This window comes from Salmo salar, chromosome ssa22, assembly GCF_905237065.1.
Source record: "Salmo salar chromosome ssa22, Ssal_v3.1, whole genome shotgun sequence".
Lineage (NCBI taxonomy): Eukaryota > Metazoa > Chordata > Actinopteri > Salmoniformes > Salmonidae > Salmo > Salmo salar.
In genome coordinates this window covers 43306245-43334122 of record NC_059463.1, presented here as the reverse complement: position 1 = coordinate 43334122, position 27878 = coordinate 43306245, and the positions used below count along the sequence as shown (strand labels likewise).

At 44.7% G+C, this 27878-nt stretch overlaps 1 protein-coding gene across 3 annotated transcripts; it reads right to left on the bottom strand.

Annotated features, from left to right (window-relative positions):
• LOC106583436 (hyaluronidase-2) lies at nucleotides 1-27878 on the bottom strand. 3 transcript variants are annotated; one of them, XM_014167594.2, is made up of 4 exons: nucleotides 27688-27878; nucleotides 5624-6593; nucleotides 2480-2569; nucleotides 1-1898 (listed from the first exon to the last, which is right to left on the bottom strand). In XM_014167594.2, exons 2-4 carry the CDS (start codon nucleotides 6575-6577, stop codon nucleotides 1506-1508), a joined length of 1437 nt encoding a protein of 478 aa, XP_014023069.1. In that variant the 5' UTR covers nucleotides 6578-6593; nucleotides 27688-27878; the 3' UTR covers nucleotides 1-1505. The 3 variants fall into 3 exon arrangements, with proteins under 3 accessions (XP_014023069.1, XP_014023070.1, XP_045561634.1); XM_014167595.2 differs by lacking the exon at nucleotides 27688-27878 and adding an exon at nucleotides 9382-11614; XM_045705678.1 differs by lacking the exon at nucleotides 27688-27878 and adding an exon at nucleotides 8570-9368.

The following is a 27878-nucleotide window of genomic DNA, read 5'->3' as shown; positions in this document are numbered from 1 at the left end:
TCATATTTCAAGTTTAATGTAATAAAAAGAAACGACATATTACACTTAATTACAATTACATCTAATGCACATGTAGGAGAGTAAATGAGAAGCATGTTTGGGACATAAATAAGAGCAGTGAAAACGACAGACCCACGCTGAGGGCCCTGGAGGCCCCCTGAAGAAGCCTACGAGAGGACAAAGCCATTTTCTAAGGAATATGGTTTCAGGCAACAGAAGGCAGAATAGTTAAGACAAAATGAGCGAAAGTGCTTTCAGCTTTGGTTTACAATCCTCACAAACACTCAGAAAACATCAACACAGAGAAAATGTAGATGCACCAGAATAAGAAGCATGACAATAAGGATGATGACCACAGACACGTTAGGCCAAACACACTCGTTGGACAGGCACTTCGCACTGTCATCTGTGCAGATGAGTGGTTTGTTTACAAATGTCAAAGAACATGTTGTGGACTACAAAGATTTCTTACACATTCTTAGATGAGTCGTTTCTTGTTAATGTGACTGAGGTGCTAGAGTGTTGCAAAAGCAGTCCGCGTGTGACACAGACAGCTACGTAGATGAAATGAGTTCCTCGCCACAATGCTAAGCTTTATTGAAGGTCATGAATATTAAAATGAAGCAGTCTTTTCAAATATTCCAGTTATTTTCCACAGCAACATTAGAGGCATAAAAAAAATAAGACCATAGAAAAAGAGACCATTACAAAAAAGATGCTGAAAATTACTGTTGATTTTCCTCGCCGTATCTGCAGTTGGACCAGATCAGAACTGGGTGAGGGTGTAGCCGTCTAGCCGAGAGGTAGGACTATCCAAGCACAGCACAGGTCTCTTTGGACAGAAGCTTCACAGTGGCAGTCTCTTCATAGAAAAGTAGCGTTCTTGTGTGATGCGTTAGCTTCTCTGTTGTTGAAGATTCAACTCCCTCATAAGTTTCAACATGAGTAAAAAGAGAGAGGCACATTCTAACAAACTACAGTCTAACTAGTAACCCTAGTACACTTCTAACTAATGACAGTTCACATAGACACACACACAAACTCAATAATACAGCTGGTTAGCATTCATACACCTTGCAGATATCTTAGTTCTAGTTCTAGCTGTTAGCTCCAGATGTCTTCCAGCTCTGGTGAAGGGAGGGATAGATCACTACAGTAAAGACCTTCATTTCTGCCACACCTGCAGCGCACCCACTCACTAAAATCATCAAGTCAAAATAGAAGGCCTGTTGTTTTGCCCACTTCAAATGCTGTCCCTTTAGCTTGTGTGGGTAACTGAAGGGTACTGAGGGGTATCTTCAGTCCCCTCCTTCCTTCATCATGTTGAGAAGCAGGCACTCCCATGTCCTCTCCTCCATGGATCAGTCCCACAGAGCAGCTAGTGCCCATCCCTGACCAGGAAGATCCCTGAGCACCAGTAGAGGCCAGGACTAGAACCAGTACCAGGGTGTGGTGGTGGTGGCTTCCCCCATATTGCACGGTGTCAGCGCCTGCTCCTCCCAGCCTCAGTGGAGCACAGTGAGAAGCCCCAGAGGGAGCAGCAGAGTCAGTACAGACCAGACTTTCCAGACAGGGGCAGCACCACTCTTCCCCAGCTCTCTCTGGGCACAGCCCTCGCCCTTGTACCCACTGTAGCACTGGCAATGGAAGTGTTGACGGTACCCAGCCAGTTCCCCCTGGCCTAGTTGCCCAGTCACCTTCAGCCTCCCCCCCTGGCTGCTGATGGTGTGGGTGAGGGGGCTGAGGTGCAGGTAGGCATCAGTGTCTGAGTGTTTGCGGAGGCAGCGGCCATGGAAGCTGCACAACTTCTGACTGCACAGTTCTGCTGCTGTGGAGACATTGAATAGGTACCGGCCCAGTGGACCCCGGAGGTACTCACTCAGACTGGAGCAGCTGGCCTGAAGAGAGAGACACACGAACACACAAACATACATACAGCGAGACACACAAACATACATACAGCGAGACACACACATATACCCACAGAGTGAGACAGAGGAGCAGACTCAGAATGGAAATGAGAAACTCAGAGAAAAACAAAGTGGGGAATTGGAGGTCAAGTGTGATACGGGGCAAACAGAGACACCAACACATGTTAGCATTTAATGTGGATAGACAGGAAATAGTCGTTACATAGTAGCTACAGAGGGGAACACCAGACTGATGACACCAACTAGGCATAATCTATGAATGATCAAATAGGTCCCCCCCAAATGGCAACCTATTCTCTACAGGGCCCTGGTCAAAAATAGTGCACTACGTAGGGAACAGGGTGCCGTTTGGGAAACACCCCAATTTGAACATTCATAGATTATGCATAATTTGAGTCATTATGTTGGGAATAGGGAATCTTCAGGGAGAACACTCCCATTGCTGCAGCCGTAAGTATGTTACAGAGGGGAACACCAGACAGAGGACTCAAACTAGGCTATGCATAATATATGAATGATTAAACAGCTTGAGTGATGAGAACACTCACATTGCTGCTGGCGTAGGTATGGTCTCCCCAGATGATGACCCCAGATGCTCCCAGGGCTACACTTTCCCCAATAGTGGACACCAGGTCTGTCTGCACACACACAATCACACACACAAGTTCAGTATGGAAGTCGGCAGCCCATTATGAACATTCTGGCCATGTTTGAGATCGACTACATTGCAGTCGGCGACGACCCGTCATATCATAATGAGTAGTCATCATGACGTCAGGTGATTTGTAGTTCAGTCAGTCTGCAGTGGCTGACTACAGTGACATGAACTGTAAACGATCTGAAACACACACATAATTTAATCTTTTCTTTAACACTGACCAGCTGAGCTGACCCACGCCCTTTACACTTCATGTAGATGATGAGGTCACATTATATGGAAAAGATGGTGATTCAGAACGGAATGTCAGAGGAACTGACACATATCTCTTTCCTCCCTGGTTTAAACACACAGACAGATGTGTCTCTCTCCCACACACATCCTTTCACTCCGACACATCCTTATGGAGGCTTCAGACACTCAAAGTAAGAAATGGAGCATGATACAATATATAGGCTAACCATGATCTCTCGTTCATTCAGAATGATCCGACAAACACACATTCTGTCTCTCCCTCTCTCATCCAGTGTGTCTGTGTGAAGAGTGGTCCAGTGGGATAGTAAACACTGATACCCAGGCTGCCTGACAGAAATGTATTCATCCACACACACAACAAACCTCTCTGCACACACATTAGTACCAACCTCTCCAACCGCACCCATTCAGCACACACACAACCAACCTCTCATTTAAATCTATTCTGTCAGTAATCTATTTCCAATTGTCTCTTGACTCACTACTACAGTGAATTTGTCTAACTCCCCTCTTCTATCCCTTGGTGAAACAGCTGCAGGAAATGTAATGAAAACTGCTAACAGAAATGGGAACCAGCGAACAAACGTCACTCTTCAGACGAGCAGTGGAGTTTTTAAACAGTACATTAAAAAAACAAAAAAAAACACACACACACACACACACACACACACACACACACACACACACACACACACACACACACAGGAAATTCACTTGAACTTGGGGACAGTCTGTCTTCCTTCCTGCATTTGTCCTAAACAGAGCAAAACTGGACAGTAAAGATTGAGGCTAATGGCTCTACTATGGCCCAAACAATTCATTCATGACTCTGGTGTGGGTAAGAATCACTTGCTGCTTGACATACAGTATTTTGTGCGCAATGGGTGTGTGTACTCCTGATTAGTGCATGTGCGTGTTATTGGAAAGTTGGCCAAGGGTAATGATATTTGGTGTAGAAACCGCAGAGAGACATATTTAGGTTTCTAGGGAAACACAGGCAACTCTGTGTTGCTGGACATGCAAAGCCTGGTCATGTATGAGTGTGTGTGGACATGCAAAGCCTGGTCATGTATGAGTGTGTGTGGACATGCGAAGCCTGGTCATGTAGGAGTGTGCGTGGACATGCGAAGCCTGGTCATGTAGGAGTGTGTGTGGACATGCGAAGCCTGGTCATGTAGGAGTGTGTGTGGACATGCGAAGCCTGGTCATGTAGGAGTGTGTGTGAGCATGCGAAGGCTGGTCATGTAGGAGTGTGTGTGGACATGTGAATATTCTATATTTAGCCCTGACATATTAGACTGGCTTTCTTTAACAATATACAATCCAGACAACAAAGCATTCAGATCCTTATGGGCCGGTTTCCCAGACACGTTTTAAAAAGATACTTGGGGAGTTTTGTCAATGAGGCCCTTTATCTACTTCCCCAGAGTCAGATGAACTCATGGATACCATTTGTATGTCTCTGTGTCTAGTATGAAGGAAGTTAGAGGTAGTTTCATAAGCCAACGCTAACTAGTGTTAGCACAATGACTGTAAGTCTATGGGTATCTACTAGCATGAGTAATTAACAACCTTCTTCAAACTGCACGCAGAGACATAAAAATGGTATCCACGAGTTCATCAGACTCTAGGGAAGAAGATAAAATCCTGCCAAAATCCTGAAGTATCCCTTTAAGCTTAGTCCTGAAATAAATACCATGGTCAATAGAGAATCTCCATTGAGAAAGCTTTTTATTCCAGGACTAGGCTTAATCTGTGTCTGTAAAACCACCAGCCCTATATTTTTAGGCACTGGTTAGAGTAACACTTGCCTTGTAAGACCAGAGGGGACTGACAGACTATAGTATGTCCCTCAGTCTGCACTCTTGGTTAACATGTTAAAACGTGATTTGTTTAACACTTGTTTGTGTCACGCCCTGACCTGAGACAGAGGGTTTGTTTCTCTATGTGGTTAGGTCAGGGTGTGGGGTGGGCATTCTATGTGTTGTATTTCTTTGTGTTGGGCCGAGTATGGTTCCTAACCAGAGGCAGCTGTCTATCGTTGTCTCTGATTAGGAACCATACTTAGGCAGCCTGTTTTTCCTTTGCGTTTTGTGGGTAGTTGTTTTCCGTTTAGTTTAAGTACCTGACGGAACTGTCGGCTGTCATTTTTGTTTAATTTGTAAAGTGTTCATTTCTTCATTAAACTCAAGATGAACATATTCCACGCAGCACCTTGGTCTCTACTCATTCTGACGCCTGTGACATTTTGGTTACTATATGATTCCATATGTGTTATTTTTACTATTTTCTACATTGTAGAACAATAGTGAAGACATGAAAACTATGAAATAACACATATGGAATCATGTAATAACCAAAAAAGTGTTCAACAAATCAAAATATATAGCAAAGGGTGGCTATTTGAAAAATCTCAAATATAAAATATATTTTGAATTGTCTAACACTTTTTTGGATATTCTACAATGTAGAAAATAGTAAAAATAAAGACAAACCCTTGAATGAATAGGTGTTCTAAAACTTTTGACCGGTAGCGTACATCAGGGTTAATTCAGTCTCACACACATACATACACACACTTTCTCGACAGAAAAAAAACAGTTGTGGTAAGAGGCAGCTGAGAATTTCAAAGCTATAGTGTGTCTGATTGATTTCTTACCGGAATAACAAAAACAGAGATATCAGGTCTCTGCATAGCACAAGTTATGGTCACGATGAGTAGGCTAATCATATCTACAGTATAGGGACAGAATCAGGCCTATAACATGGGCCCTCTCACCTCAGTTAGCGGAGTCAGCTCGTTGGCATACGTAGGCCGGGTATAGACAAAGACAGGCCGTGCCAGCCCGTCACCCGCCGATGCCAGACGCATCCCCTCCTTCACCCGGTTGCGGACAAACTGGCACCCAAACATGGTGGAGCGCAGCACTGTGCTCATGTAGACAGATGGGAACAGGGCCGTGCTCTCAGTCCATAGCCAGGTCAGCTGGTCATTGCGGGCCACCTCCACGTCAGGGCAGCGGCCAGTGTAGTTCTCCAGGCCGCTCCGGTAGTCATGGTTGTAGCAGTCTGGAAACAGGTAGAACCCCCACAGCTGGTTGGGCCGCAGGCTCTTGGCCAGCCGCAAGGTCTCCAGCATGAATTTCCGGGCCGACAGCTCAAACTCCTGCTGGGCCACTTTCCCCACGCGCTCCAGGGGCCACTCCAGGTTTTTGTTGGCCACCAGTTGCCGGGATTGGTTCCGGTATACGTCCTTGACGTCCCAGTTGCGGATCCACAGCGGACGCCACTCCTCCCAATCGATGACGGCAAGGCCTTTGGCGTTTGGTTCACTTATGTACTTGTGAACACCTTCGGGCATCTTCTCGTAGTGCTGCATGAGGCTGGCGGCCTGTGGGAGCCCACCGTTCACCGCGGTGCCATCCCGCTCGTAATACGGATACAGCCCTAACCGGTCCTTATAGAAGATGGTGAGGTTTTGTCTGACAAAGCCCTCGTTGGGCGACGCCACAATCTGGAACTGCTCCAGCGGGAAGCGCACACCGTGCCGGGGGCGGCAGTCCTCTGTCGGGGCATTCCAGGCGAGGAGCAAAGGCTTCTGGGAGAACATGGGCCATCTAGTGGGCTTCAGTTCTTCAGCTCTGAGGACATTCCAGGGAGTGAGCAGAGCCAGGAGCAGCAGCCAGGGCAGCTGGCCAGTCAGGGCCAGGAGAGAGTGAGGCGCTACCCCCATGGCCACCTTCTCTGCCCTGGAAGAGACACACAATGTTAATGTAGCTCTTTACAATCACAGCCTAGGAATTGAGTCTCTCCAGTTACTCAGTTTCTCTGTACAGACTATATAATTTGGCAGTGATACAAAGATAGCTATTTTTACTGAATGAAATGGCATGTTTACTTAATACACATTTCTCCAGGTGCCCTCACAAACCATTTCTAACTGTGTTATGTAATAATACGCCTTGAGCAAGAGTGTGTGTGTTTTCAACTTCAAATCAACATTAACTTCCTTTCACAACACTGATTGGCACACATATGGTAGGAGATTGCCAACCATTATGACAGGGCTAGCTTGTAGGATATCTATGAAATGTAAGAGAGTATCTTGGTACTACTCTTCATACTACCATTGTTGGAAGGTCATGTAGCCCTGCAGTAAATAACACAAACAAAATACACAAAACTGTCTGACAATGCATGGGGAGATAATATATTATTTCCAGGGTTTGGTAGGTTACTTTCTAAATGTAATGGATTACATTTACTAGTTACCTGTCCAAAATTGTATCAGTAATGTAACTTTTGGATTACCCAAACTCAGTCATGTAATCTGATTACATTCAGTTACTTGTAGATTACTTTCCCCTTAAGAGACATTAGAAGAAGACAAAAATGTATGTTACCAATTGAACCACATCTATTGCAGGATAAATCAATTTTAAAGTTTATATAGCTGGCCATATATGGATGTAAAATTTTACTTTATGGGTTGGTTATGTAGGCTTCTTCTAACCCATCACTTTCTACTACATATAAAAAATTATATGATTAAATTATATCTTTACATTAAAAACCAAAGTCTATCAGAATTCCAGTCATTCCAATAAATGGTCCCTTGATCTTCAAGAATAGGACTTGGAAATATGGAATTATAGATTAAACAAATTGATTTACCTGAGCATAACCCCAAAACTAAGGACTTATTAGCCAGCCCTACTCTGTTGTTTATGATTGTGTTGTCATGGAGGACTGATTGGGCTCATTGATTCCAGTTCAAAAATAAATGCTGTGCTCATGGAATGGCATGCTTTGAGCACTACTGAAAAGTGCAATTTACAGTACATGTGAAAAATGAATGCCATATGCTGCATTTGCTATAGGCCTATTGTTGACCTTTTTGTTGGTGACACTTTTTGATATCTTGATAATATGCAGCTGTTTAAAGGGCAAATCCACAGATAAAACAATAACAAAACCCCACCCCGCCTCTGTTTTGGTAAAAAGCTGAGGGATGGGCCTGGAGAAATGTAACCACTCTCAGATTAATAGACAGAGCTACGGATGCAAGGACTGACCATCAATGATATCAAAAGTATTGTTTTAACCATGTTATGAGGCTATACAGTGTTTGTTCACATTTACAAACATTGGAGAAAAACAAGCTTATATTTTGGGTTCTCATGGAGTGTGACAGTTGAACTAAGCTCATGAGGCATTTACAAGTTATATTCTTCAAGAATCAAATATATATATATATATATATAACCGATGTGAAATGGCTAGCTAGTTATCGGATATATATAATCTATAAATCAACAAAAATGATGTAGCAACTACAGATTGCCCCTTTAAGTCTATCAAAAGTGTGTGAGTTTGAGCATGTGTCCATTAGGCATATGGATTTCTATTTTATCAGCATGAATTAGATTGAGCAATAAAAGCCCCACTTTTATTCCATAGGCCGCTGTTGCAAGAGTGTATTGTTCACTGGATGTCCACTGGTTTCAAAAACAATGATTGATAGGCAGTTTAAACTTCTTGAATTCAACCATTATTGGGTTCAAATAGACATTTAGATTTGAGAACAGCCATCCACAACAACCACAATCCGTAAGGCGCAAATAGCTAAATGAGAGCAGTGTGATTCACATCAATGTGCTATGTAGATATCAATAATAAGTGACATCCGTATTGCCGTAGACTACACAACTACTGTCATCCTTACCTCCAAGCGTTTATTCAAGTTGGATAATCTTTGGATGCCGACAGCAGTCGCACCATTGGAAGACATACTGTAGCCTACAAAAGCCTATTCCTGCTCTTTTACCACGATCGATCAAACACATTTGGTGTCATCATAGTGGTCTCTGACTTGTGGTCAGACTCGCTCAGGTGGAACAAATTGTAACTTTTTTCAATGCTGATTTGAATGTGATTGAGAAAACAAGTGTAAAATATGTTTTTCGCTAACATCCTTTCTGAATTTAAAAGTAACCCTTGAAGTTATCATCTAGTTTTTCAAAAGTATATGTAATCTGATCACAATATTTTTTGCTGGTAATATAACGAATTACAGTTACCGTTTTTGTAATCCTTTACATGTAACGGATTACACCCCAACCCTGATTATTTCTGTAGACAAAAAAATACTGATGACTGCATTTTACCCTGTTTTTCGTGTTTCTGCTGGCCTCGAAACGAATCGAATAATACACTCAAATGTAAAACCAAACCAGCTCACCAGTTTCAGACAATGTGCATGATTATCCTTACATTATCATTACTCGCTAATTCGTTAATCAAATAAGTAACTATATTCATACCAAATTCACCACAAACTAGTACGAACACGCGATGTAGTTGTACACGCGCACAACATTAGCGCGAGCTAGTTTCACAGTCCTTGCATTTACTCATTACATTGTAGCCACATTCAATAACTGAAATTGAACGATACAGTTGCGAACTGTGCAAAAATTTTACACTACTTGCTACTGTAGCAACACAAATTTCACTAGTTGACCAAGGGAATCTGACCTGTAGCAGACGACTAGATCAGGACTGCGGTTTATTCCACTAGTGTGGTTTCAAACAAAAAACGACATAGAAGAATCTGCCGACATCCTGGTATACATATCTCCCCATGATGGAAATGTTCCACCAGTCTTCTTGCTAATAACATATTATAATCAATACATTTTTCGTGAAAATCCCATCTGGCCAACAACGTTCCAAGCAGAGAAACGATGCGATGTGCTACGAGTTCAGAACTGCTCGTTCCATTCTACGGGAAAGGGGGGATACGTTCAGAAATTGACGTCAATGTTTAGATCACTTCGTCTTGATGAGGAGTAATAAATATATGTCATTGGACAAATTAATGTCAATATATATGTATTTGTACGTTAAAGCCATACTAATGTGTTTGTAGCGTGTTTGGTTTGACGTTTGTTTACGATTACTCCATTTAAATGTCAATAGTGGCTTAGTCTTCCAATTTCGCTGAGGGGTAGGATATCACGCCAGAATGTGTTCTTTAAATTAAGATAGGAGATAGTCACATGTAGGAACAATTCAATTAATCATGTTTATGTAGGTTTAGATAGAAGAGATGTGGGTGACTGGCACTGCTTGAGTTGAACTACTGAAAGACTGAAAACTTTTAGCTAGTCTATAAATACCACGTGTTACAGGAGTGTGGATGTCCACTTTAAACGAGCACATCCTACTTTTAGACTATGTGTTTGTTATAATTCAGTCATCTTAATGTAGTCCTTACTGATACTTTTCAGTAATTGAAAAGCTATGAGACCATACTCTTTCAAATCTTTCAGGAAGCTGAAATAAAGCTACAGCAAAAAAGCCTACAGCTGTCTAACTACGTCCACACATCTGCAGTTCACCCCCTAGAAAGCATGACATCCCTTGACCATGTGCTGTGGACATACATAGCTGCTGTTCCTGTGAAAGTTGGGAGCGACCACTGACTCACCATGCTGACTCACCTGGCAGGGTCAAATTTATGAAGGAGAAAGCGTCTCTCATGGCTGCTGACTAAGCAGGTTAAGACCTACAGCAGGAATTTCTCGCTCTCTTTCTGACTCTGTTTGCTTGTTCCCAGATGTAATTTCAGTACAGGGAACACAGAAGACCAGACCATTTTAAGTCAACTGGGATACCTTAAAGTAACATATCATGTAAACAGGGCCTGCCTGCTTTACATCAGTGCCAGTGTAACAGTTGTTAAAGTACTGTGTGAATTTCACCAGGTTCATATATTAATATGTCTTGTTGATTTGTTATTATGCATGCCTGCATCCTGGGAGTAGGGGAGTGTGTACTTACGTTTTGCCCTGCGTGCTCGTGCTCAAATCATTTTGATGCACTATGAGAGGTAGGCACGCTTTTTCTGTCTTCAGAAAAGTTTGATTATTTTAAGCACAAAGTCATACACAGTGTTTTGTTCATGAATAATGTATATGGAGAGGTTACTCATAAGTGGATGGTATTGTTAAGATGCACTTGTAATTGTACTTTTTAGGATGATATCAACATTCTGATTTCAACATGTGGTTAATAGCTAGCTAAGGTATTAGCAGGCTATGGTATGTGTGAACGATGGCTAGCTCCTCGAATGATCCCAGTCCCTTGTATTGTGCATCTGTTGTGGAACGAGGCGACGATTCGCAGAACATATGTGCACTACAAATGTTTTATTTTCTTTTGGATGCAGGTATGTGGTTTTATCTATGTAAAATATATGTTATGTGTTGATGCATAATCAGGAGAGGCTGTACTCATTTTTGTATTCGAAAATCATTTTGATGCACTATGAGAGAACGAGGCGGCGATTCGCAGAACATATGTGCTCTACAAATATTTTCTTTTCTTTTGGATGCAGATGCAGGATGCAGAGAGTGAATTCTGATGAATTAAAACAACCTGATCTCCAAAGTCCACGTCTATAGTCTCAATCAACCACACACAACGCAGAGTTACAGCGGTGCAGTACAGCACCGGTTACATTGGTGCCGTGACCCAGATTCATCGTTGATCGACGTCAGCTCAATCACCGCGGCGCTGCTGCTTTAGAGACTAATTACATCATTGAGGTACTCTTGCCGCCTTGTGGCATGAAGAGGAACTGCAGTATTTTCTTTCCTGTTTATTTTTTTTCCGACAACGATGTATTGAGAGCGCTGTTTATGGTTAACCTGTTTGGGATAGGGGGCAGTATTTTCACGGCCGGATAAAAAACGTACCCGATTTAATCTGGTTATTACTCCTGCCCAGAAAATAGTAGATTTGGATAGAAAACACTCCAAAGTTTCTAAAACTGTTTGAATGGTGTCTGTGAGTATAACAGAACTCATATGGCAGGCCAAAACCTAAGAAGATTCTATATGGGAAGTGCCCTGTCTGACCATTTCTTGTCCTTCTATAGCCTCTTTATCGAAAATACAGGATCTCTGGTGTAACATGACATTTTCTAAGGCTTTCATTGGCTCTAGAAAGGCGCCAGAACGTGGAATGATAGCTCTGCCGTCCCTGGGCGAAAAACAGCAGGGGTTTTGGAGAGTGGTCCTTCTGAGAACAATGACACTGGTGCGCGCATGCATGTGGCGACTCCATGTTTTTCTTTCAGTGTTTGAACGGATACAACGTCTCCCGGTTGGAATATTATCGCTATTTTACGAGAAAAATCGCATAAAAATTGATTTTAAACAGCGTTTGACATGCTTTGAAGTACGGTAATGTAATATTTTGAATTTTTTTGTCACGAAATGCACTGGCGCGTCACCCTTCGGATAGTGACTTGAACGCACGAACAAAACAGAGCTATTTGGATATAACTATGGATTATTTGGAACCAAAACAACATTGGTTGTTGAAGTAGAAGTGCTGGGAGTGCATTCTGACGAAGAACAGCAAAGGTAATCCAATTTTTCTTATAGGAAATCTGAGTTTGGTGAGTGCCAAACTTGGTGGGTGTCAAAATAGCTAGCCTGTGATGGCTGGGCTATGTATTCAGAATATTGCAAAATGTGCTTTCACTGAAAAGCTATTTTAAAATCGGACACCGCGATTGCATAAAGGAGTTCTGTATCTATAATTCTTAAAATAATTGTTATGTTTTTTGTCAACATTTATCGTGAGTAATTTAGTAAATTCACCGGAAGTTTTCGGTGGGTATGCTAGTTCTGAACAAAACATGCTAATGTAAAAAGCTGGTTTTTGATATAAATATGAACTTGATTGAACAAAATATGCATGTATTGTATAACATAATGTCCTAGGAGTGTCATCTGATGAAGATCATCAAAGGTTAGTGCTGCATTTAGCTGTGGTTTTGGTTTTTGTGACATATATGCTAGCTTGAATAATGGGTGTGTGATTATTTCTGGCTGGGTACTCTCCTGACATAATCTAATATTTAGTTTTCGCTGTAAAGCCTTTTTGAAATCGGACAATGTGGTTAGATAAAGGAGAGTCTTATCTTTCAAATGGTGTAAAATAGTCATATGTTTGAGAAATTGAAATTATAGCATTTTTAAGGTTTTTCGTATTTCGGGCCAGGCGCTACCATTGGATATTTACATTTACATTACATTTAAGTCATTTAGCAGACGCTTTTATCCAGAGCGACTTACAAATTGGTGCATTCACCTTATGATATCCAGTGGAACAACCACTTTACAATAGTGCATCTAAATCTTTTAAGGGGGGGGGTTAGAAGGATAACTTTATCCTATCCTAGGTATTCCTTAAAGAGGTGGGGTTTCAGGTGTCTCCGGAAGGTGGTGATTGACTCCGCTGTCCTGGCGTCGTGAGGGAGCTTGTTCCACCATTGGGGTGCCAGAGCAGCGAACAGTTTTGACTGGGCTGAGCGGGAACTGTGCTTCCTCAGAGGTAGGGGGCCAGCAGGCCAGAGGTGGATGAACGCAGTGCCCTTGTTTGGGTGTAGGGCCTGATCAGAGCCTGAAGGTATGGAGGTGCCGTTCCCTTCACAGCTCCGTAGGCAATCACCATGGTCTTGTAGCGGATGCGAGCTTCAACTGGAAGCCAGTGGAGAGAGCGGAGGAGCGGGGTGACGTGAGAGAACTTGGGAAGGTTGAACACCAGACGGGCTGCGGCGTTCTGGATGAGTTGTAGGGGTTTAATGGCACAGGCAGGGAGCCCAGCCAACAGCGAGTTGCAGTAATCCAGACGGGAGATGACAAGTGCCTGGATTAGGACCTGCGCCGCTTCCTGTGTGAGGCAGGGTCGTTCTCTGCGAATGTTGTAGAGCATGAACCTACAGGATCGGGTCACCGCCTTGATGTTAGTGGAGAACGACAGGGTGTTGTCCAGGATCACGCCAAGGTTCTTAGCACTCTGGGAGGAGGACACAAGGGAGTTGTCAACCGTGATGGCGAGATCATGGAACGGGCAGTCCTTCCCCGGGAGGAAGAGCAGCTCCGTCTTGCCGAGGATATTGGCGAGGCGAGCGGAACGCCTGTTAACTAACATAGAAGTGTGTTCATCAACAGACATTTTTACATAACTTTAGTGGTTTAGTGGCATGGCATCTTATAATGGTGATGAACCCAAATTCACTGCTGGGAGGGGGAGGTTTTTCTCATATTCTGATCAAACCCCTGTAAAGCGTGTAGGTGCAGGAGGTTCCCCCATGTTTTGCTCCACAAAATATTCAGATGAAAGCCCTTCATCTACTGTTAATCCAAATGCCCCTGTAGATGGTCTAGCTGAGCTAGTCACTCAGCTAGCCGGGGAAATAGGGAGCTCCATTAGGGAAGAACTACAGAGTGACAGGCCAAGTACTTATGAGCCACCAGTAAGTACAGAGAAGATAAGTGATCATCATTCAGAGTCAATAGGATATGTAGACCTCAGTAAAATTAAGTTCATCATGCAATCAGACATAAAGGAACCTCCTACATATAGAGGAGATGGTACAGACAAATGCTCCATTCATGAATGGGAGGAGTTGATGAGAATATACTTGAGGAGGAAGGGATGTCCTGTTGGGGAACAATCAGATGAGATGATTAGTCGATTATCTGGCAAAGCAAGAGACATGGTAAAGATACATTTACGCAATGAGACCACTCTTGATCCTACAGAGAAGCCAGAGATTGTATTTGACATTCTGAAACAGAATTTCAGCAAATTGGCCTATTCATGCATGCCTTTGGCTGATTTTTACAATAATAAACCTGTACCTGGAGAGGCTGTTATGGAGTATTGGGTTCGATTGAACAAGGCCATAGATGTCGCTGACAAGGGCCTTAAGAGACAAGGTAAGAAGATTGGCAGCTCCAACTCCGATGTCGTCAGGATGTTTGTAACATACTGCCCTGACCCCAAACTGGCAGCAGTATTCCAATACAAGTCTGCTGAGAAATGGACTGCGAGTGAAGATCAGGAGAGAATCTATGAACATGAACGCCGCAGTAAGGCCACCATGTGTCAATCTACCACTGTATCCTCAAAGCAAGTAACAGTACATCCCCAGACAACTCCGTTTGAAGGCGGGGTCAATGCTGGTGCGTGCAGTGACACTTCTCTCACATCTAGCGCCAAATAAGATGGGCAGAGTGCAAGTATCAAGAGAACTCATCCACCTGCTTGAACATACCTTAGAGAAGAGCATACTACCCGTTATGGTTTCACAGACACAGGCCAAGGCACCATCTTTCCCCACCCAACCCTTCAGGCGTAGGGAATGCAGGGTTTGTAGCTCAACAGATCACTCCACTGTGATGCACTGTAGACATGAGAATCTGTGCCTCTGGTGCTTTTCCCCAAATCATTGGAAGTCAAACTGTCCAAAACAGGGGGAACCCTATGCCAATCCCGGTGGTGAGAGACGCCCACCACAACAGCAGAGAAACTCACCACAGCAGCAACTGTTGACACTCCCACAGGTGAAGGGGGGAAATGTGGGTGTTCAACTGTCTACCCCAAGAAAGAATCTGATGATCTCGAGAAAACATATGAGATTTTGTGCTCTGATGCGAAAGAAGGAGAGAAAAGTGTTATGTTAGGTTCACAAGAGGTTGAGGCTTTTTCAGATTTGTTTTACACCTCTGTGTCTGTACATGGGAAAGTGCAGCTTAAGGGCATGCTTGACACTGGGTCTATGGCCTGTATATTGAGTGAACATGCTGAACAGAGAATTTTGGAAGCAGGTGTCATTCCTCAACATTATCAACCTCCTACAGAGTTAGTATTAGTGGGGTGTGGGGGGAAGAAGACCTCAACAAAGTGTTTCTATGATTTGGAGATGCAATCTATGGGATTGATGTTAAAGTGCCCACCCTAGTTGTTCCTGGACAGCGTGATGATCTCATCCTGGGATCGAATGTCATTAAGCATCTATTGCATGAGATGAAAGGCACTGACGAATACTGGAAGCTCGTCAACAACATGGATGGCCAGACCCACTCACCAGAGGGTGAGCAGTTTCTGCAGATGATGACAAGTGTCACAAGATGGAAGGGACAGCAAGTCAATGGCAAGATTGGGACAGTGGAGCTCACTCAAGCTGTGACTCTTTCACCCAAGACTGAACACTTAGTTTGGGGTAAACTTCCTAAAAATGTGGCATTGTCTTCAGGCAGCAATGTAATAGTCGAGCCTACCAGCTCAAAGGTCATGCCCAGAAACATACTCGTGGGTAGAGTTATTACACCGATGTGGGGAGATGGCTGGGTCCCTTTAAAGGTAGTAAACTGTTCTGACAAACATCTCACCCTAAGATATGACATGAAGCTGGCCGATGTGTCTACATGCTTGGCTGTTGAGGATGCAACAATCTTTCAGGGCCTTCATGAAGAGAAGACATCTTCTCAAGACATAATCTGGACTGCGGAGAAGCCAGGGGTTATGTTCACCGTATCCACCTGGTTGATGACAGACCCTTCCGGCTACCATACAGAAGAGTTCCGCCTGCTCATTACCTGAAGCTGAGGAAGGTATTGACAGATATGGAAGAAGTAGGTCTTATACGCAAGTCAGTTAGTGAGTATGCCTGCCCTTTAGTCATGGTATGGAAGAAAGACGGGAGTCTGAGGTTATGCACTGACTTCAGGTGGATGAATGCACGAACTGTGAAGGACGCTCATCCCCTTCCTCATCAAGCAGATTGCCTCACAGCACTTGGTGGCAGTGCATTTTTCAGCACCATGGACTTGACCTTAGGATTTTATAACATTCTAGTTCATGAAGAGGACAAGAAGTACACAGCCTTTACCACACCGATGGGACTTTATGAGTACAATCGCATGCCACAAGGTCTGTGTAACAGCCCGGCCTCTTTCATGAGAACGATGTTAAGTATATTTGGGGACCTAAATTTCTCAAATCTCCTTTGTTACCTAGATGACTTTTTGGTCTTTGCACCCACCGAGGAATAGGCTCTACAGCAACTTGAAGTTGTGTTTAGCCGTCTAAGAGCCAACAATCTCAAACTAGCACCCAAGAAATGCCACTTCCTACGAAGAACAGTGAAATTCCTCAGACATATCATTAAAGAGGATGGTGTGTCAGTGGATCCTGAGAAGGTGGAGGCCATTGCCAAGATGAGCCAAGCTCAGCTGATGAAGGCAGACGGATGCACTCCCTCTGCTCGGAGGCTGAAATCCTTCTTGGGTATGGTATTATATTACCAGCACTTCATTCCTGACTGTTCCGCCATAGCCAGACGTTTGTTTGCACTCACTGGGGTTCAAAAGAGAAGAGGAAGAGATGGGAAGAAGGGCAACAGTGGGATTTTCCGGATGCTGACGCTATCGGATTGGACTGAGGAGTGTGTCGTTGCATTCCAGAAGCTGAAGGATGCGTTTTTGAATTGTGTCGTGCTAGCTCACCCTGATTCTCTTCACTGACGCTTCCTTGGATGGTCTTGGGGCTGTGCTTTGTCAAGTGCCTGAAGGTGAAGATAAGCCAAGGCCCATAGCATTCACGAGCAAGACCCTGAGTAAGTCGCAGAGAAGGTATCCTGCACACAGACTTGAATTTCTAGCACTGAAATGGAGTGTGTGTGAGAAATTCAGTCACTGGCTTAAGGGGCACGAGTTCACTGTCTGGACAGATAGTAACCAGTTAACGTACATCATGACAAAACCCAAGCTGGACGCTTGCGAGCAAAGATGGGTTGCCAAGCTGGCACCATACAACTTCAATTTGAAGCGTATCCCAGGCAGCAAGAATACAGTAGCAGATGCACTGAGCCGCGACCCCTTCGCAGTGACTGTCGCACAGAGACTGATGAGGGAGTCCTACCTAGCACTTCTGTCTGAGGCTGTTGGGACGTTGAATGATGATGTCCAAGATGCCTTCCATTGGGCTTCTTATTCCCAGGAGATAACCTCCTTGACCACTGCTGAAGTGAAGGCCATATGTCAGCTCCATATCGACTGGGAATGTCCAACAGAGATGCAAGCAATCCAGCTTGGTTCCAACACCCAACAGCTGCTTTCTCCTGGTATTGACACTTTGCCTGAACTCTCGCACGAGGAACTTCGAGATCTTCAGCTGCAAGACTCTGTGACTTCCAAGGTCATCCCTTTCGTCTTCAATAAGAAACGGCCCACCAGACGAGATCGATACAATGTTTCTTCTAAAGTGTTGTTGCTGATGAAACAGTAGGACCGCTTGATCCTAAGAAAGGGAGTTCTGTATCATGTCATTAAGGAGAGTCACACAAACCTAAGAAAGTTCCAGTATGTCTTGCCAGAGGTGTTGAGACTCAAAGCGATGACTGGCATTCACGACCTTGCAGGACATCAAGGCAAAGCTAGAACTCTAGCCCTGGCCAGACAGAGGTTTTTCTGGCCTGCAATGGAGAGAGACATCAAGGAGTATGTGCGCTGCTGCCAGAGATGCGTTCTAGCAAAGACTCCAGAGCCAGCGGCTAGAGCCCCGTTAGAGAGCATCAAAACTTGCTCTCCCATGGAGTTGGTGTGTTTGGATTTTTGGACAGGGGAAGACAGTAAGAAGAACTCAGTTGATGTTCTGGTGGTGACTGACCACTTCACTAAACTTGCCCATTCATGGCCATGCAGAAACCAGACAGCCAAGCAAGTAGCTCGTAAACTGTGGGATCATGTCTTCTGTGTCTACGGATTTGCTTCAAGGATCCATACTGATCAGGGCGCAAATTTCGAGAGCGAGCTAATAGCAGAACTGCATAAGCTCTCCGGTGTCCAAAAGTCAAGAACCACGGCATATCACCCAATGGGGAATGGAGAAACTGAATGCTTCAACAGGACTTTAGGTAGCATGCTCAGGAGTCTGCCCTTGAAAACCAAAGAACATTGGCCTGAACAAATCCAGTCATTGACATTTGCCTACAATGCCACTGTTCACGAGACTACGGGCTATGCTCCATTCTTTCTCATGTTTGGTAGGGTCCCTCGGCTACCAGTGGATGTTATGTTCCGCAATGTTTTGGACGACTCCAGTGTTGTGGATTGCAACAAGTATGTCAAGACTCTGATCACTGGGCTGAAGGAAGCTATGAGTGTTGCCCAAAGGCACACTGACAAGCAACAGAGACGACAAGGTCGGGAGTATGACAAGCGGGTTAAAGGCATCAGTTTGTCCATGGGAGATCGTGTCCTCATCGCCAACAAGTGTGAAAGGGGCCGCCGCTGACAAGTGAAACCCCGAGATTTTCACAGTGACTTCAGTCAATCCACAAGCTCACACGTACATAATCCAAGACCGTTACGGCAGAGAGAAAGTGGTTCACAGGAATCTTCTGCTACAGGTGAATTTCCTGCCATTTGAAATTGATGATTCCGTGCACTTCAATGTCAGTGATGCTGCAGGGCCTTCAATCAATGTAGATGCAGGAGAGGTCACCCACTCCGGCGATGGACTGGACAGGGAAGACATGGAGGACTCTGGGGAGGAAAGTGCATCTTGGCTGGCGGAGGATTCAAGCGATTACTCCGAGCTCTGGACATTGGATGGAAAGTCAGAACCAGAAGAACCTTGCTTGCTTGAGTAAAATGACCTGGGAAGCACCTCTGAGATCCTGGAGCTGATTCCTTCAAACCCTCTTCTGGTCAATGATCTAAGGCCAGAGCCACTGTTAGCCACCATGGCCCCAAGCCCAATAGCAGGTCGCACAAGGGCGGGGAGGGTAGTTAAACCAGTCAAGAGACTAATTGAGTCAATCCACCAGAAGTTGCAAGTTTAACATAGTACAGAGATAGGATTTAGTACAGAATTACAGTTTTCTTTTAAGGCTAAGAAGGTAGGTATAGTGTAAGAGGCACTATGCATCTAGGGGCAGTTGAAGGCCTGACCAACTTTCACTTGCCCTGAACCCTATGGGTAATGTGGTGGCTAATTTCTGCATTACCAAATGAGAAGTTACAAACACACCAGTACGAGTTAAACTACATCTTCAATACTTAAGATACTTTTGCAAAAGTTCTTGACCTTCAATAATGCACTCTCTCGAATGAACCAGGAAGGTGATTACACAATGGCTACAGGGATCTTTTATAGCAACGATACACCCCCTTCAACGTACATTGACAAACCACAGATACTTAGTAACAGTTCACAAAGGTTAAGTTTTGTATGACAGATATCCATAAAACATCAGACAGTAACTGCTATGTCAACAGGATTAATGGTATAGCCCAGTATCTGGTCTCCTTAGAACCGTCCCTCCCTGGTACGGTATTGAACAGAACTATTTCATCCAATGGCATATATCAATTGTCAACTCTAGATACTCCCATCTCAAGCAAACCCCCTCTTGACCCTACTCCTGGACAGGCTCACTGGAGGGAGTGAGCCTCTAGGCCATATAATATCCCAGGATAAGTGCGAGATCTAACAGAGGACATACAAGGGTCCAGACACTGCCATAATCCTCCCCACAATAAAGAAAAGGAGGGAGTGACTTGCTTACATTTACATTTTACATTTAAGTCATTTAGCAGACGCTCTTATCCAGAGCGACTTACAAATTGGTGCATTCACCTTATAATATCCAGTGGAACAACCACTTTACAATAGTGCATCTAAATCTTTTAAGGGGGGGGGTTAGAAGGATTACTTTATCCTATCCCAGGTATTCCTTGAAGAGGTGGGGTTTCAGGTGTCTCCGGAAGGTGGTGATTGACTCCGCTGTCCTGGCGTCGTGAGGGAGCTTGTTCCACCATTGGGGTGCCAGAGCAGCGAACAGTTTTGATTGGGCTGAGCGGGAACTGTGCTTCCTCAGAGGTAGGGAGGCGAGCAGGCCAGAGGTGGATGAACGGAGTGCCCTTGTTTGGGTGTAGGGCCTGATCAGAGCCTGAAGGTACGGAGGTGCCGTTCCCCTCACAGCTCCGTAGGCAAGCACCATGGTCTTGTAGCGGATGCGAGCTTCGACTGGAAGCCAGTGGAGAGAGCGGAGGAGCGGGGTGACGTGAGAGAACTTGGGAAGGTTGAACACCAGACGGGCTGCGGCGTTCTGGATGAGTTGTAGGGGTTTAATGGCACAGGCAGGGAGCCCAGCCAACAGCGAGTTGCAATAATCCAGACGGGAGATGACATGTGCCTGGATTAGGACCTGCGCCGCTTCCTGTGTGAGGCAGGGTCGTACTCTGCGAATGTTGTAGAGCATGAACCTACAGGATCGGGTCACCGCCTTGATGTTGGTGGAGAACGACAGGGTGTTGTCCAGGGTCACGCCAAGGCTCTTAGCACTCTGGGAGGAGGACACAAGGGAGTTGTCAACCGTGATGGCGAGATCATGGAACGGGCAGTCCTTCCCCGGGAGGAAGAGCAGCTCCGTCTTGCCGAGGTTCAGCTTGAGGTGGTGATCCGTCATCCACACTGATATGTCTGCCAGACATGCAGAGATGCGATTCGCCACCTGGTTGTCAGAAGGGGGAAAGGAGAAGATTAATTGTGTGTCATCTGCATAGCAATGATATGAGAGACCATGTGAGGATATGACAGAGCCAAGTGACTTGGTGTATAGCGAGAATAGGAGTGGGCCAAGAACAGAGCCCTGGGGGACACCAGTGGTGAGAGCACGTGGTGCGGAGACAGATTCTCGCCACACCACCTGGTAGGAGCGACCTGTCAGGTAGGACGCAATCCAAGCGTGGGCGGCGCCGGAGATGCCCAGCTCGGAGAGGGTGGAGAGGAGGATCTGATGGTTCACGGTATCAAAGGCAGCAGATAGGTCTAGAAGGATGAGAGCAGAGGAGAGAGAGTTAGCTTTAGCAGTGCGGAGAGCCTCCGTGACACAGAGAAGAGCAGTCTCAGTTGAATGCCCAGTCTTGAAACCTGACTGATTAGGATCAAGAAGGTCATTCTGAGAGAGATAGCAAGAGAGCTGGCCAAGGACGGCGCGTTCAAGAGTTTTGGAGAGAAAGGAAAGAAGGGATACTGGTCTGTAGTTGTTGACATCGGAGGGATCGAGTGTAGGTTTTTTCAGAAGGGGTGCAACTCTCGCTCTCTTGAAGACGGAAGGGACGTAGCCAGCGGTCAAGGATAAGTTGATGAGCGAGGTGAGGTAGGGGAGAAGGTCTCCGGAAATGGTCTGGAGAAGAGAGGAGGGGATAGGGTCAAGTGGGCAGGTTGTTGGGCGGCCGGCCGTCACAAGACGCGAGATTTCATCTGGAGAGAGAGGGGAGAAAGAGGTCAAAGCACAGGGTAGGGCAGTGTGAGCAGGACCAGCAGTGTCGTTTGACTTAGCAAACGAGGATCGGATGTCGTCAACCTTCTTTTCAAAATGATTGACGAAGTCATCCGCAGAGAGGGAGGAGGGGGGGAGGGGGAGGAGGATTCAGGAGGGAGGAGAAGGTAGCAAAGAGCTTCCTAGGGTTAGAGGCAGATGCTTGGAGTTTAGAGTGGTAGAAAGTGGCTTTAGCAGCAGAGACAGAAGAGGAAAATGTAGAGAGGAGGGAGTGAAAGGATGCCAGGTACGCAGGGAGGCGAGTTTTCCTCCATTTCCGCTCGGCTGCCCGGAGCCCTGTTCTGTGAGCTCGCAGTGAGTCGTCGAGCCACGGAGCAGGAGGGGAGGACCGAGCCGGCCTGGAGGATAGGGGACAGAGGAAATCAAAGGATGCAGAGAGGGAGGAGAGGAGGGTTGAGGAGGCAGAATCAGGAGATAGGTTGGAGAAGGTTTGAGCAGAGGGAAGAGATGATAGGATGGAAGAGGAGAGAGTAGCGGGAGAGAGAGAGCGAAGGTTGGGACGGCGCAATACCATCCGAGTAGGGGCAGAGTGAGAAGTGTTGGATGAGAGCGAGAGGGAAAAGGATACAAGGTAGTGGTCGGAGACTTGGAGGGGAGTTGCAATGAGATTAGTGGAAGAACAGCATCTAGTAAAGATGAGGTCAAGCGTATTGCCTGCCTTGTGAGTAGGGGGGGAAGGTGAGAGGGTGAGGTCGAAAGAGGAGAGGAGTGGAAAGAAGGAGGCAGAGAGGAATGAGTCGAAGGTAGACGTGGGGAGGTTAAAGTCACCCAGAACTGTGAGAGGTGAGCCATCCTCAGGAAAGGAACTTATCAAGGCGTCAAGCTCATTGATGAACTCTCCAAGGGAACCTGGAGGGCGATAAATGATAAGGATGTTAAGCTTGAAAGGGCTGGTAACTGTGACAGCATGGAATTCAAATGAGGAGATAGACAGATGGGTCAGGGGAGAAAGAGAGAATGTCCACTTGGGAGAGATGAGGATTCCAGTGCCACCACCCCGCTGGCTCGATGCTCTAGGGGTATGCGAGAACACGTAGTCAGACGAGGAGAGAGCAGTAGGAGTAGCAGTGTTATCTGTGGTAATCCATGTTTCCGTCAGCGCCAGGAAGTCTAGGGACTGGAGGGTAGCATAGGCTGAGATGAACTCAGCCTTGTTGGCCGCAGACCGGCAGTTCCAGAGGCTGCCGGAGACCTGGAACTCCACGTGGGTCGTGCGCGCTGGGACCACCAGGTTAGAGTGGCAGCGGCCACGCGGTGTGGAGCGTTTGTATGGCCTGTGCAGAGGAGAGAGAACAGGGATAGACAGACACATAGTAGACAAGCTACAGAAGAGGCTACGCTAATGCAAAGGAGATTAGAATGACAAGTGGACTACACGTCTCGAATGTTCAGGAAGTTAAGCTTACGTTGCAAAAATCTTATTGACTAAAATGATACAGTACTGCTGGCTGGTGGAGTAGGCTAGCTAGCAGTGGCTGCGTTGTTGACTTTGAACGTGTAGCTGGCTAGGTAACCTCGGTAGTTTCAGTACTACACCTTGTCATGATACAAAGCAACTTTGTAGCTAGCTAGCTAACATAACACTAATCAAGACGTTCCTTGTAGTGTATTTAGTTTCAACAATGCTGCTCGTCGGTAATAGTTGGCTGGGTTAGGAAAAATGGCGTCGCGGGGGACGGAAATAGCTGGCTAGCTAACCTCGATGGCTGGCTAGCTAACAATTATCAAGCTATGACAAAGACAACTAAGTAGCTAGCTAGGTAACACTGCACTAGTCAAATCGTTCCGTTGTAAAGTATTAGTATCTACAGCGCTGCTAGTCGGTAACGGTTGGCTAGCTGGCAGTGGGTTAATGATGACTAGGTGTGTTGAGTAAGTCTGGCGCCGCGTCGCGCTGGCTGGCTCACCTCGATAATACTCAAACTCAAACTACACAATTATCTTAGATACAGAGACAGCAAAGACAACTATGTAGCTGGCTAACTAACACTAACACCACACTAATCAAGTCGTTACGATGTAATAGTTTCTGCAGTGCTGCTAGTCGGTAGAAGTTGGCTAGCTAGCAGTGATGACTAGCTAGCTAGCAGCTAGCAGTGTTGACTACGTTAGGAGGACGAAGATAGCTAGCCTCGATAATTACTCAGTTACTCTAAACTACACAATTATCTTTGATACAAAGACGGCTATGTAGCTAGCTAAGAAGAATTGCTCAGATCAAACAAATCAAGCCATTGTAATGTAATGTAATGTAGTGAAGTGTAATATTACCTGTGGAGCGAAGCGTGGTGCGGCTGCTTGCTCACAGACATTGTGGAGACAAGTCATTGGTTCTCCATTAATCACGCCATCCCTTCACATGGTTTAAGAATAAGTAAAGACACATTCACATATGAAGACAAATCTGACCTGTCCCCTCTCTGGGCCCCAAGTGTCTGAGCCCCAGCTAAGGTAGACGTGCAACTGAAAAGACACCAGAGTCCAATGGACACTTTCTAATGACAAGTACCTCAAATAAGCATATTATACTAATAAAACATCTTAATTATCTATGTTACCCAACTAATTCTGATTCGTCCACGACAGTAGCGTTGAGCTAAATTCAGAATTTGATATAGAAATTATATAAGTTAAGGGCTAAAGGTTAAAACAACCACTCAATGTATTGTGACAACTGTGAAACTGATAACAGGAAGGAGGTCTCCTGACCCAGGGAGGGGAGAAACCGTTAGGCTTGCAGTAGATTAGGAAACATGTTGCAGAATTTGATAAGCAATGACCGTTTGGAGAAGACTTGCACATAGTATTCATGTATTGAGTTAATGCCAAATAATAGGAGGCATTTAACATGTGTGTGTGTGTGTGTTATAAAATAGGTTAGAGAAACATTAACAATTCTGGGATGGAACATGTCTGTGAGGATTTGCAGGAAACAATTGTGTTATATTACTCTGACCTTATAGACTAGACTGTGTTCTGAGAGGAGAAGTAAGTCAGGCGCTGGGAAACCACAGAGGTTTTCTGTTTTTGAGCTCGACTTGTCAGTTGCAGACATGAAGATAGAGGAACCCAGTTAGACAGAAGGAGCTATCGAAGTAGAACATTGTGACAATGTGACAGAGTTAGACAAGAGGAGGGGCATTTATCAAGTATATGTCATGTGGGGGTATAAAAGGCTATGTGCATTGTATGATGGGGAGAGCTCTCTGAACAAAGGATTCTGACTCTTGTAGAACGGGACTCAGTTTGCATCATTGTTAACTAGAACCTTACAACTTCTAGGTGATGAACTGCTAGTATAATTGAAATTAGAGACGCATAGTACAAAATTCTCATAACAGAATTATGCCTTGAGCTTGGTAGGTTATTTTGTTGTTTTACAAAGTTGGTGAAATTCAGGAGGGGTGAATGTAACAGTTGTTAAAGTACTGTGTGAATTTCACCAGGTTCATATATTAATATGTCTTGTTGATTTGTTATTATGCATGCCTGCATCCTGGGAGTAGGGGAGTGTGTACTTACGTTTTGCCCTGCGTGCTCGTGCTCAAATCATTTTGATGCACTATGAGAGGTAGGCACGCTTTTTCTGTCTTCAGAAAAGTTTGATTCTTTTAAGTACAAAGTCATACACAGTGTTTTGTTCATGAATAATGTATATGTAGAGGTTACTCATAAGTGGATGGTATTGTTAAGATGCTGTCACGACTTCTGCCGAAGTCGGTTCCTCTCCTTGTTCGGGCGGTGTTCGGCGGGCGACGTCACCGGTCTTCTGCCATCGCCGATCCATTTTTCATTTTCCATTTGTTTTGTCTTGTTTTCCCACACACCTGGTTTTCATTCCCTCATTACGTGTTGTGTATTTAACCCTCTGTTCCCCCATGTCTTTGTGTGGTATTATTTATTGTAAGTGCTTGTGCACATGTTGACTGGTGCGCGACGGGTTTTGTACCCATTTCTTCTTACTCTTTATGCCGTTGGTTTTGCTATTAAACTGCTTTGGCTATTATCTAGTTCTGCTCTCCTGCGTCTGACTTCCCTGCCACCGGTTACGCACCCCTTACAGATGCACTTGTAATTGTACTTTTTAGGATGATATCAACATTCTGAATTCAACATGTGGTTAATAGCTAGCTAAGGTATTAGCAGGCTATGGTATGTGTGAACGATGGCTAGCTCCTCGAATGATCCCAGTCCCTTGTATTGTGCATCTGTTGTAGAACGAGGCGACGATTCGCAGAACATATGTGCTCTACAAATGTTTTATTTTCTTTTGGATGCAGATGCAGGATGCATAGAGTGAATTCTGCTAATTAAAACAACCACGTCAAAGTCCACCTCTATAGTCTCAATCAACCACACACAATGCAGAATTACAGGTGCAGTACAGCACCGGTTACACCAGGTGTATCTGCCTGTAGTCTGGTCTATCCCCACTGAATGTCCATGGTTTAAAGCCTTCCCCTCTCTCTTAGCCCTGTGGAGCGGGCAGTAATCAGGAATTGCTATTAACTAACACACACCTGGAGGTAAACTACAGTAGTAGTGAAGCCACCGTGCTTCTACCTCTTCATTGCTTAATTGCTCTTTGGGGTTTTAGGCTGGGTTTCTGTATAACCACTTTGTGACAACTGTGGATGTAAAAGGGTCTTTATAAATACATTTGATTGTATATAGCCTCGTTATTGTTATTCTTATTGTGTTACTTTTTATTATTACTTTTATTTTAGTCTACTTGGTAAATATTTTCTTAACTCTTCTTGAACTGTACTGTTGGTTAAGGACTTGTAAGTACGCATTTCACGGTAAGGTCTAGACTTGTTGTATTCGGCGCATGAGACAAATAAAGTTTGATTTAATTTGATTGAATGATTGACCACAGTAGAGTGCATTTACCGCAATGCAATCAGTGCCTTAGTATGCCACCCACACACAGCTATGCAGCTACAGGCACAGATGTGTGGTGCTTTGAAGTCTGGCCTAGGGTCCACTGTTGTGAAATCCAGACAGGAATCTACTTGACAGGAACAAATCATTCAGCAAACCAGAGGGGATTTGACAGAGTGTTTTTTTTGAGAGGAGGGCAGTGCAGTGCAGAGAGGAATGACAAAGATGTTGTGGAAATGTGTTTTGTAGTTTGAAGTAGTTATCCAAGGAAGAAACTCTCTAGCGGGGAAGTTTAGGGATGGATTTGTTTTATGCTACACTCCCTAATTGATAGCATGCTAACAAAACTCACATCTTTTAGACAATCTCCCATGCATAGACTACACACACACACGGAACAACTATTAAAAAGCTGAAAACACATGAAAATAAATGTTAGAGTAAATTGGAATGTTATCAAATTAAAATGACTTAACACACTGAGGCCTTTGTGATATGTTTAGACATTTTACAAAAGGCATCAATGTGATGTGCCTCCTGTCATAGCAGACTATGAGAAATGGTTTCTGAAATGCAACTAGTAATCAACCTTGGGTAATTGATTCAGGAGTAGAGCACATGACTTTTAGATGATGGATACATGCATAGTAAGAAATAGAGTAAAAAAAATAAAATAGGAATGCAGACAAATATGTGATAATCAATTGTTGAATAAATCGGTCTCTGAAGTTTTTCCCACTTACCCAACAGAGGCTAGAGTCCTTTTCCTTGCAAATCCACCGAAGAGGACTGGATGTGTTGTACAGACCAGTTTCTTTCCCCCCTATAATGTTGGCTAAAGTGTCCTGGGTCCCCCTGCATTGACAATCCTTTGAGTGTGCCAGTAGTTAAATGCAGAGATCCAGCCTTACATCTTAGTTCAACCTCTGACAGA

Bases quoted from the DNA above. Each gene is read 5' to 3' on its own strand.
- LOC106583436 (XM_014167594.2), bottom strand. From the start codon at position 6,577: ATGGGGGTAGCGCCTCACTCTCTCCTGGCCCTGACTGGCCAGCTGCCC. The intron at 2,570-5,623 runs GTGAGAGGGCCC...GTGTGTGTGCAG, and splicing joins AGCTGACTCCGCTAACTGAG to ACAGACCTGGTGTCCACTAT. The intron at 1,899-2,479 runs GTGAGTGTTCTC...CTCTCTCTTCAG, and splicing joins ATACCTACGCCAGCAGCAAT to GCCAGCTGCTCCAGTCTGAG.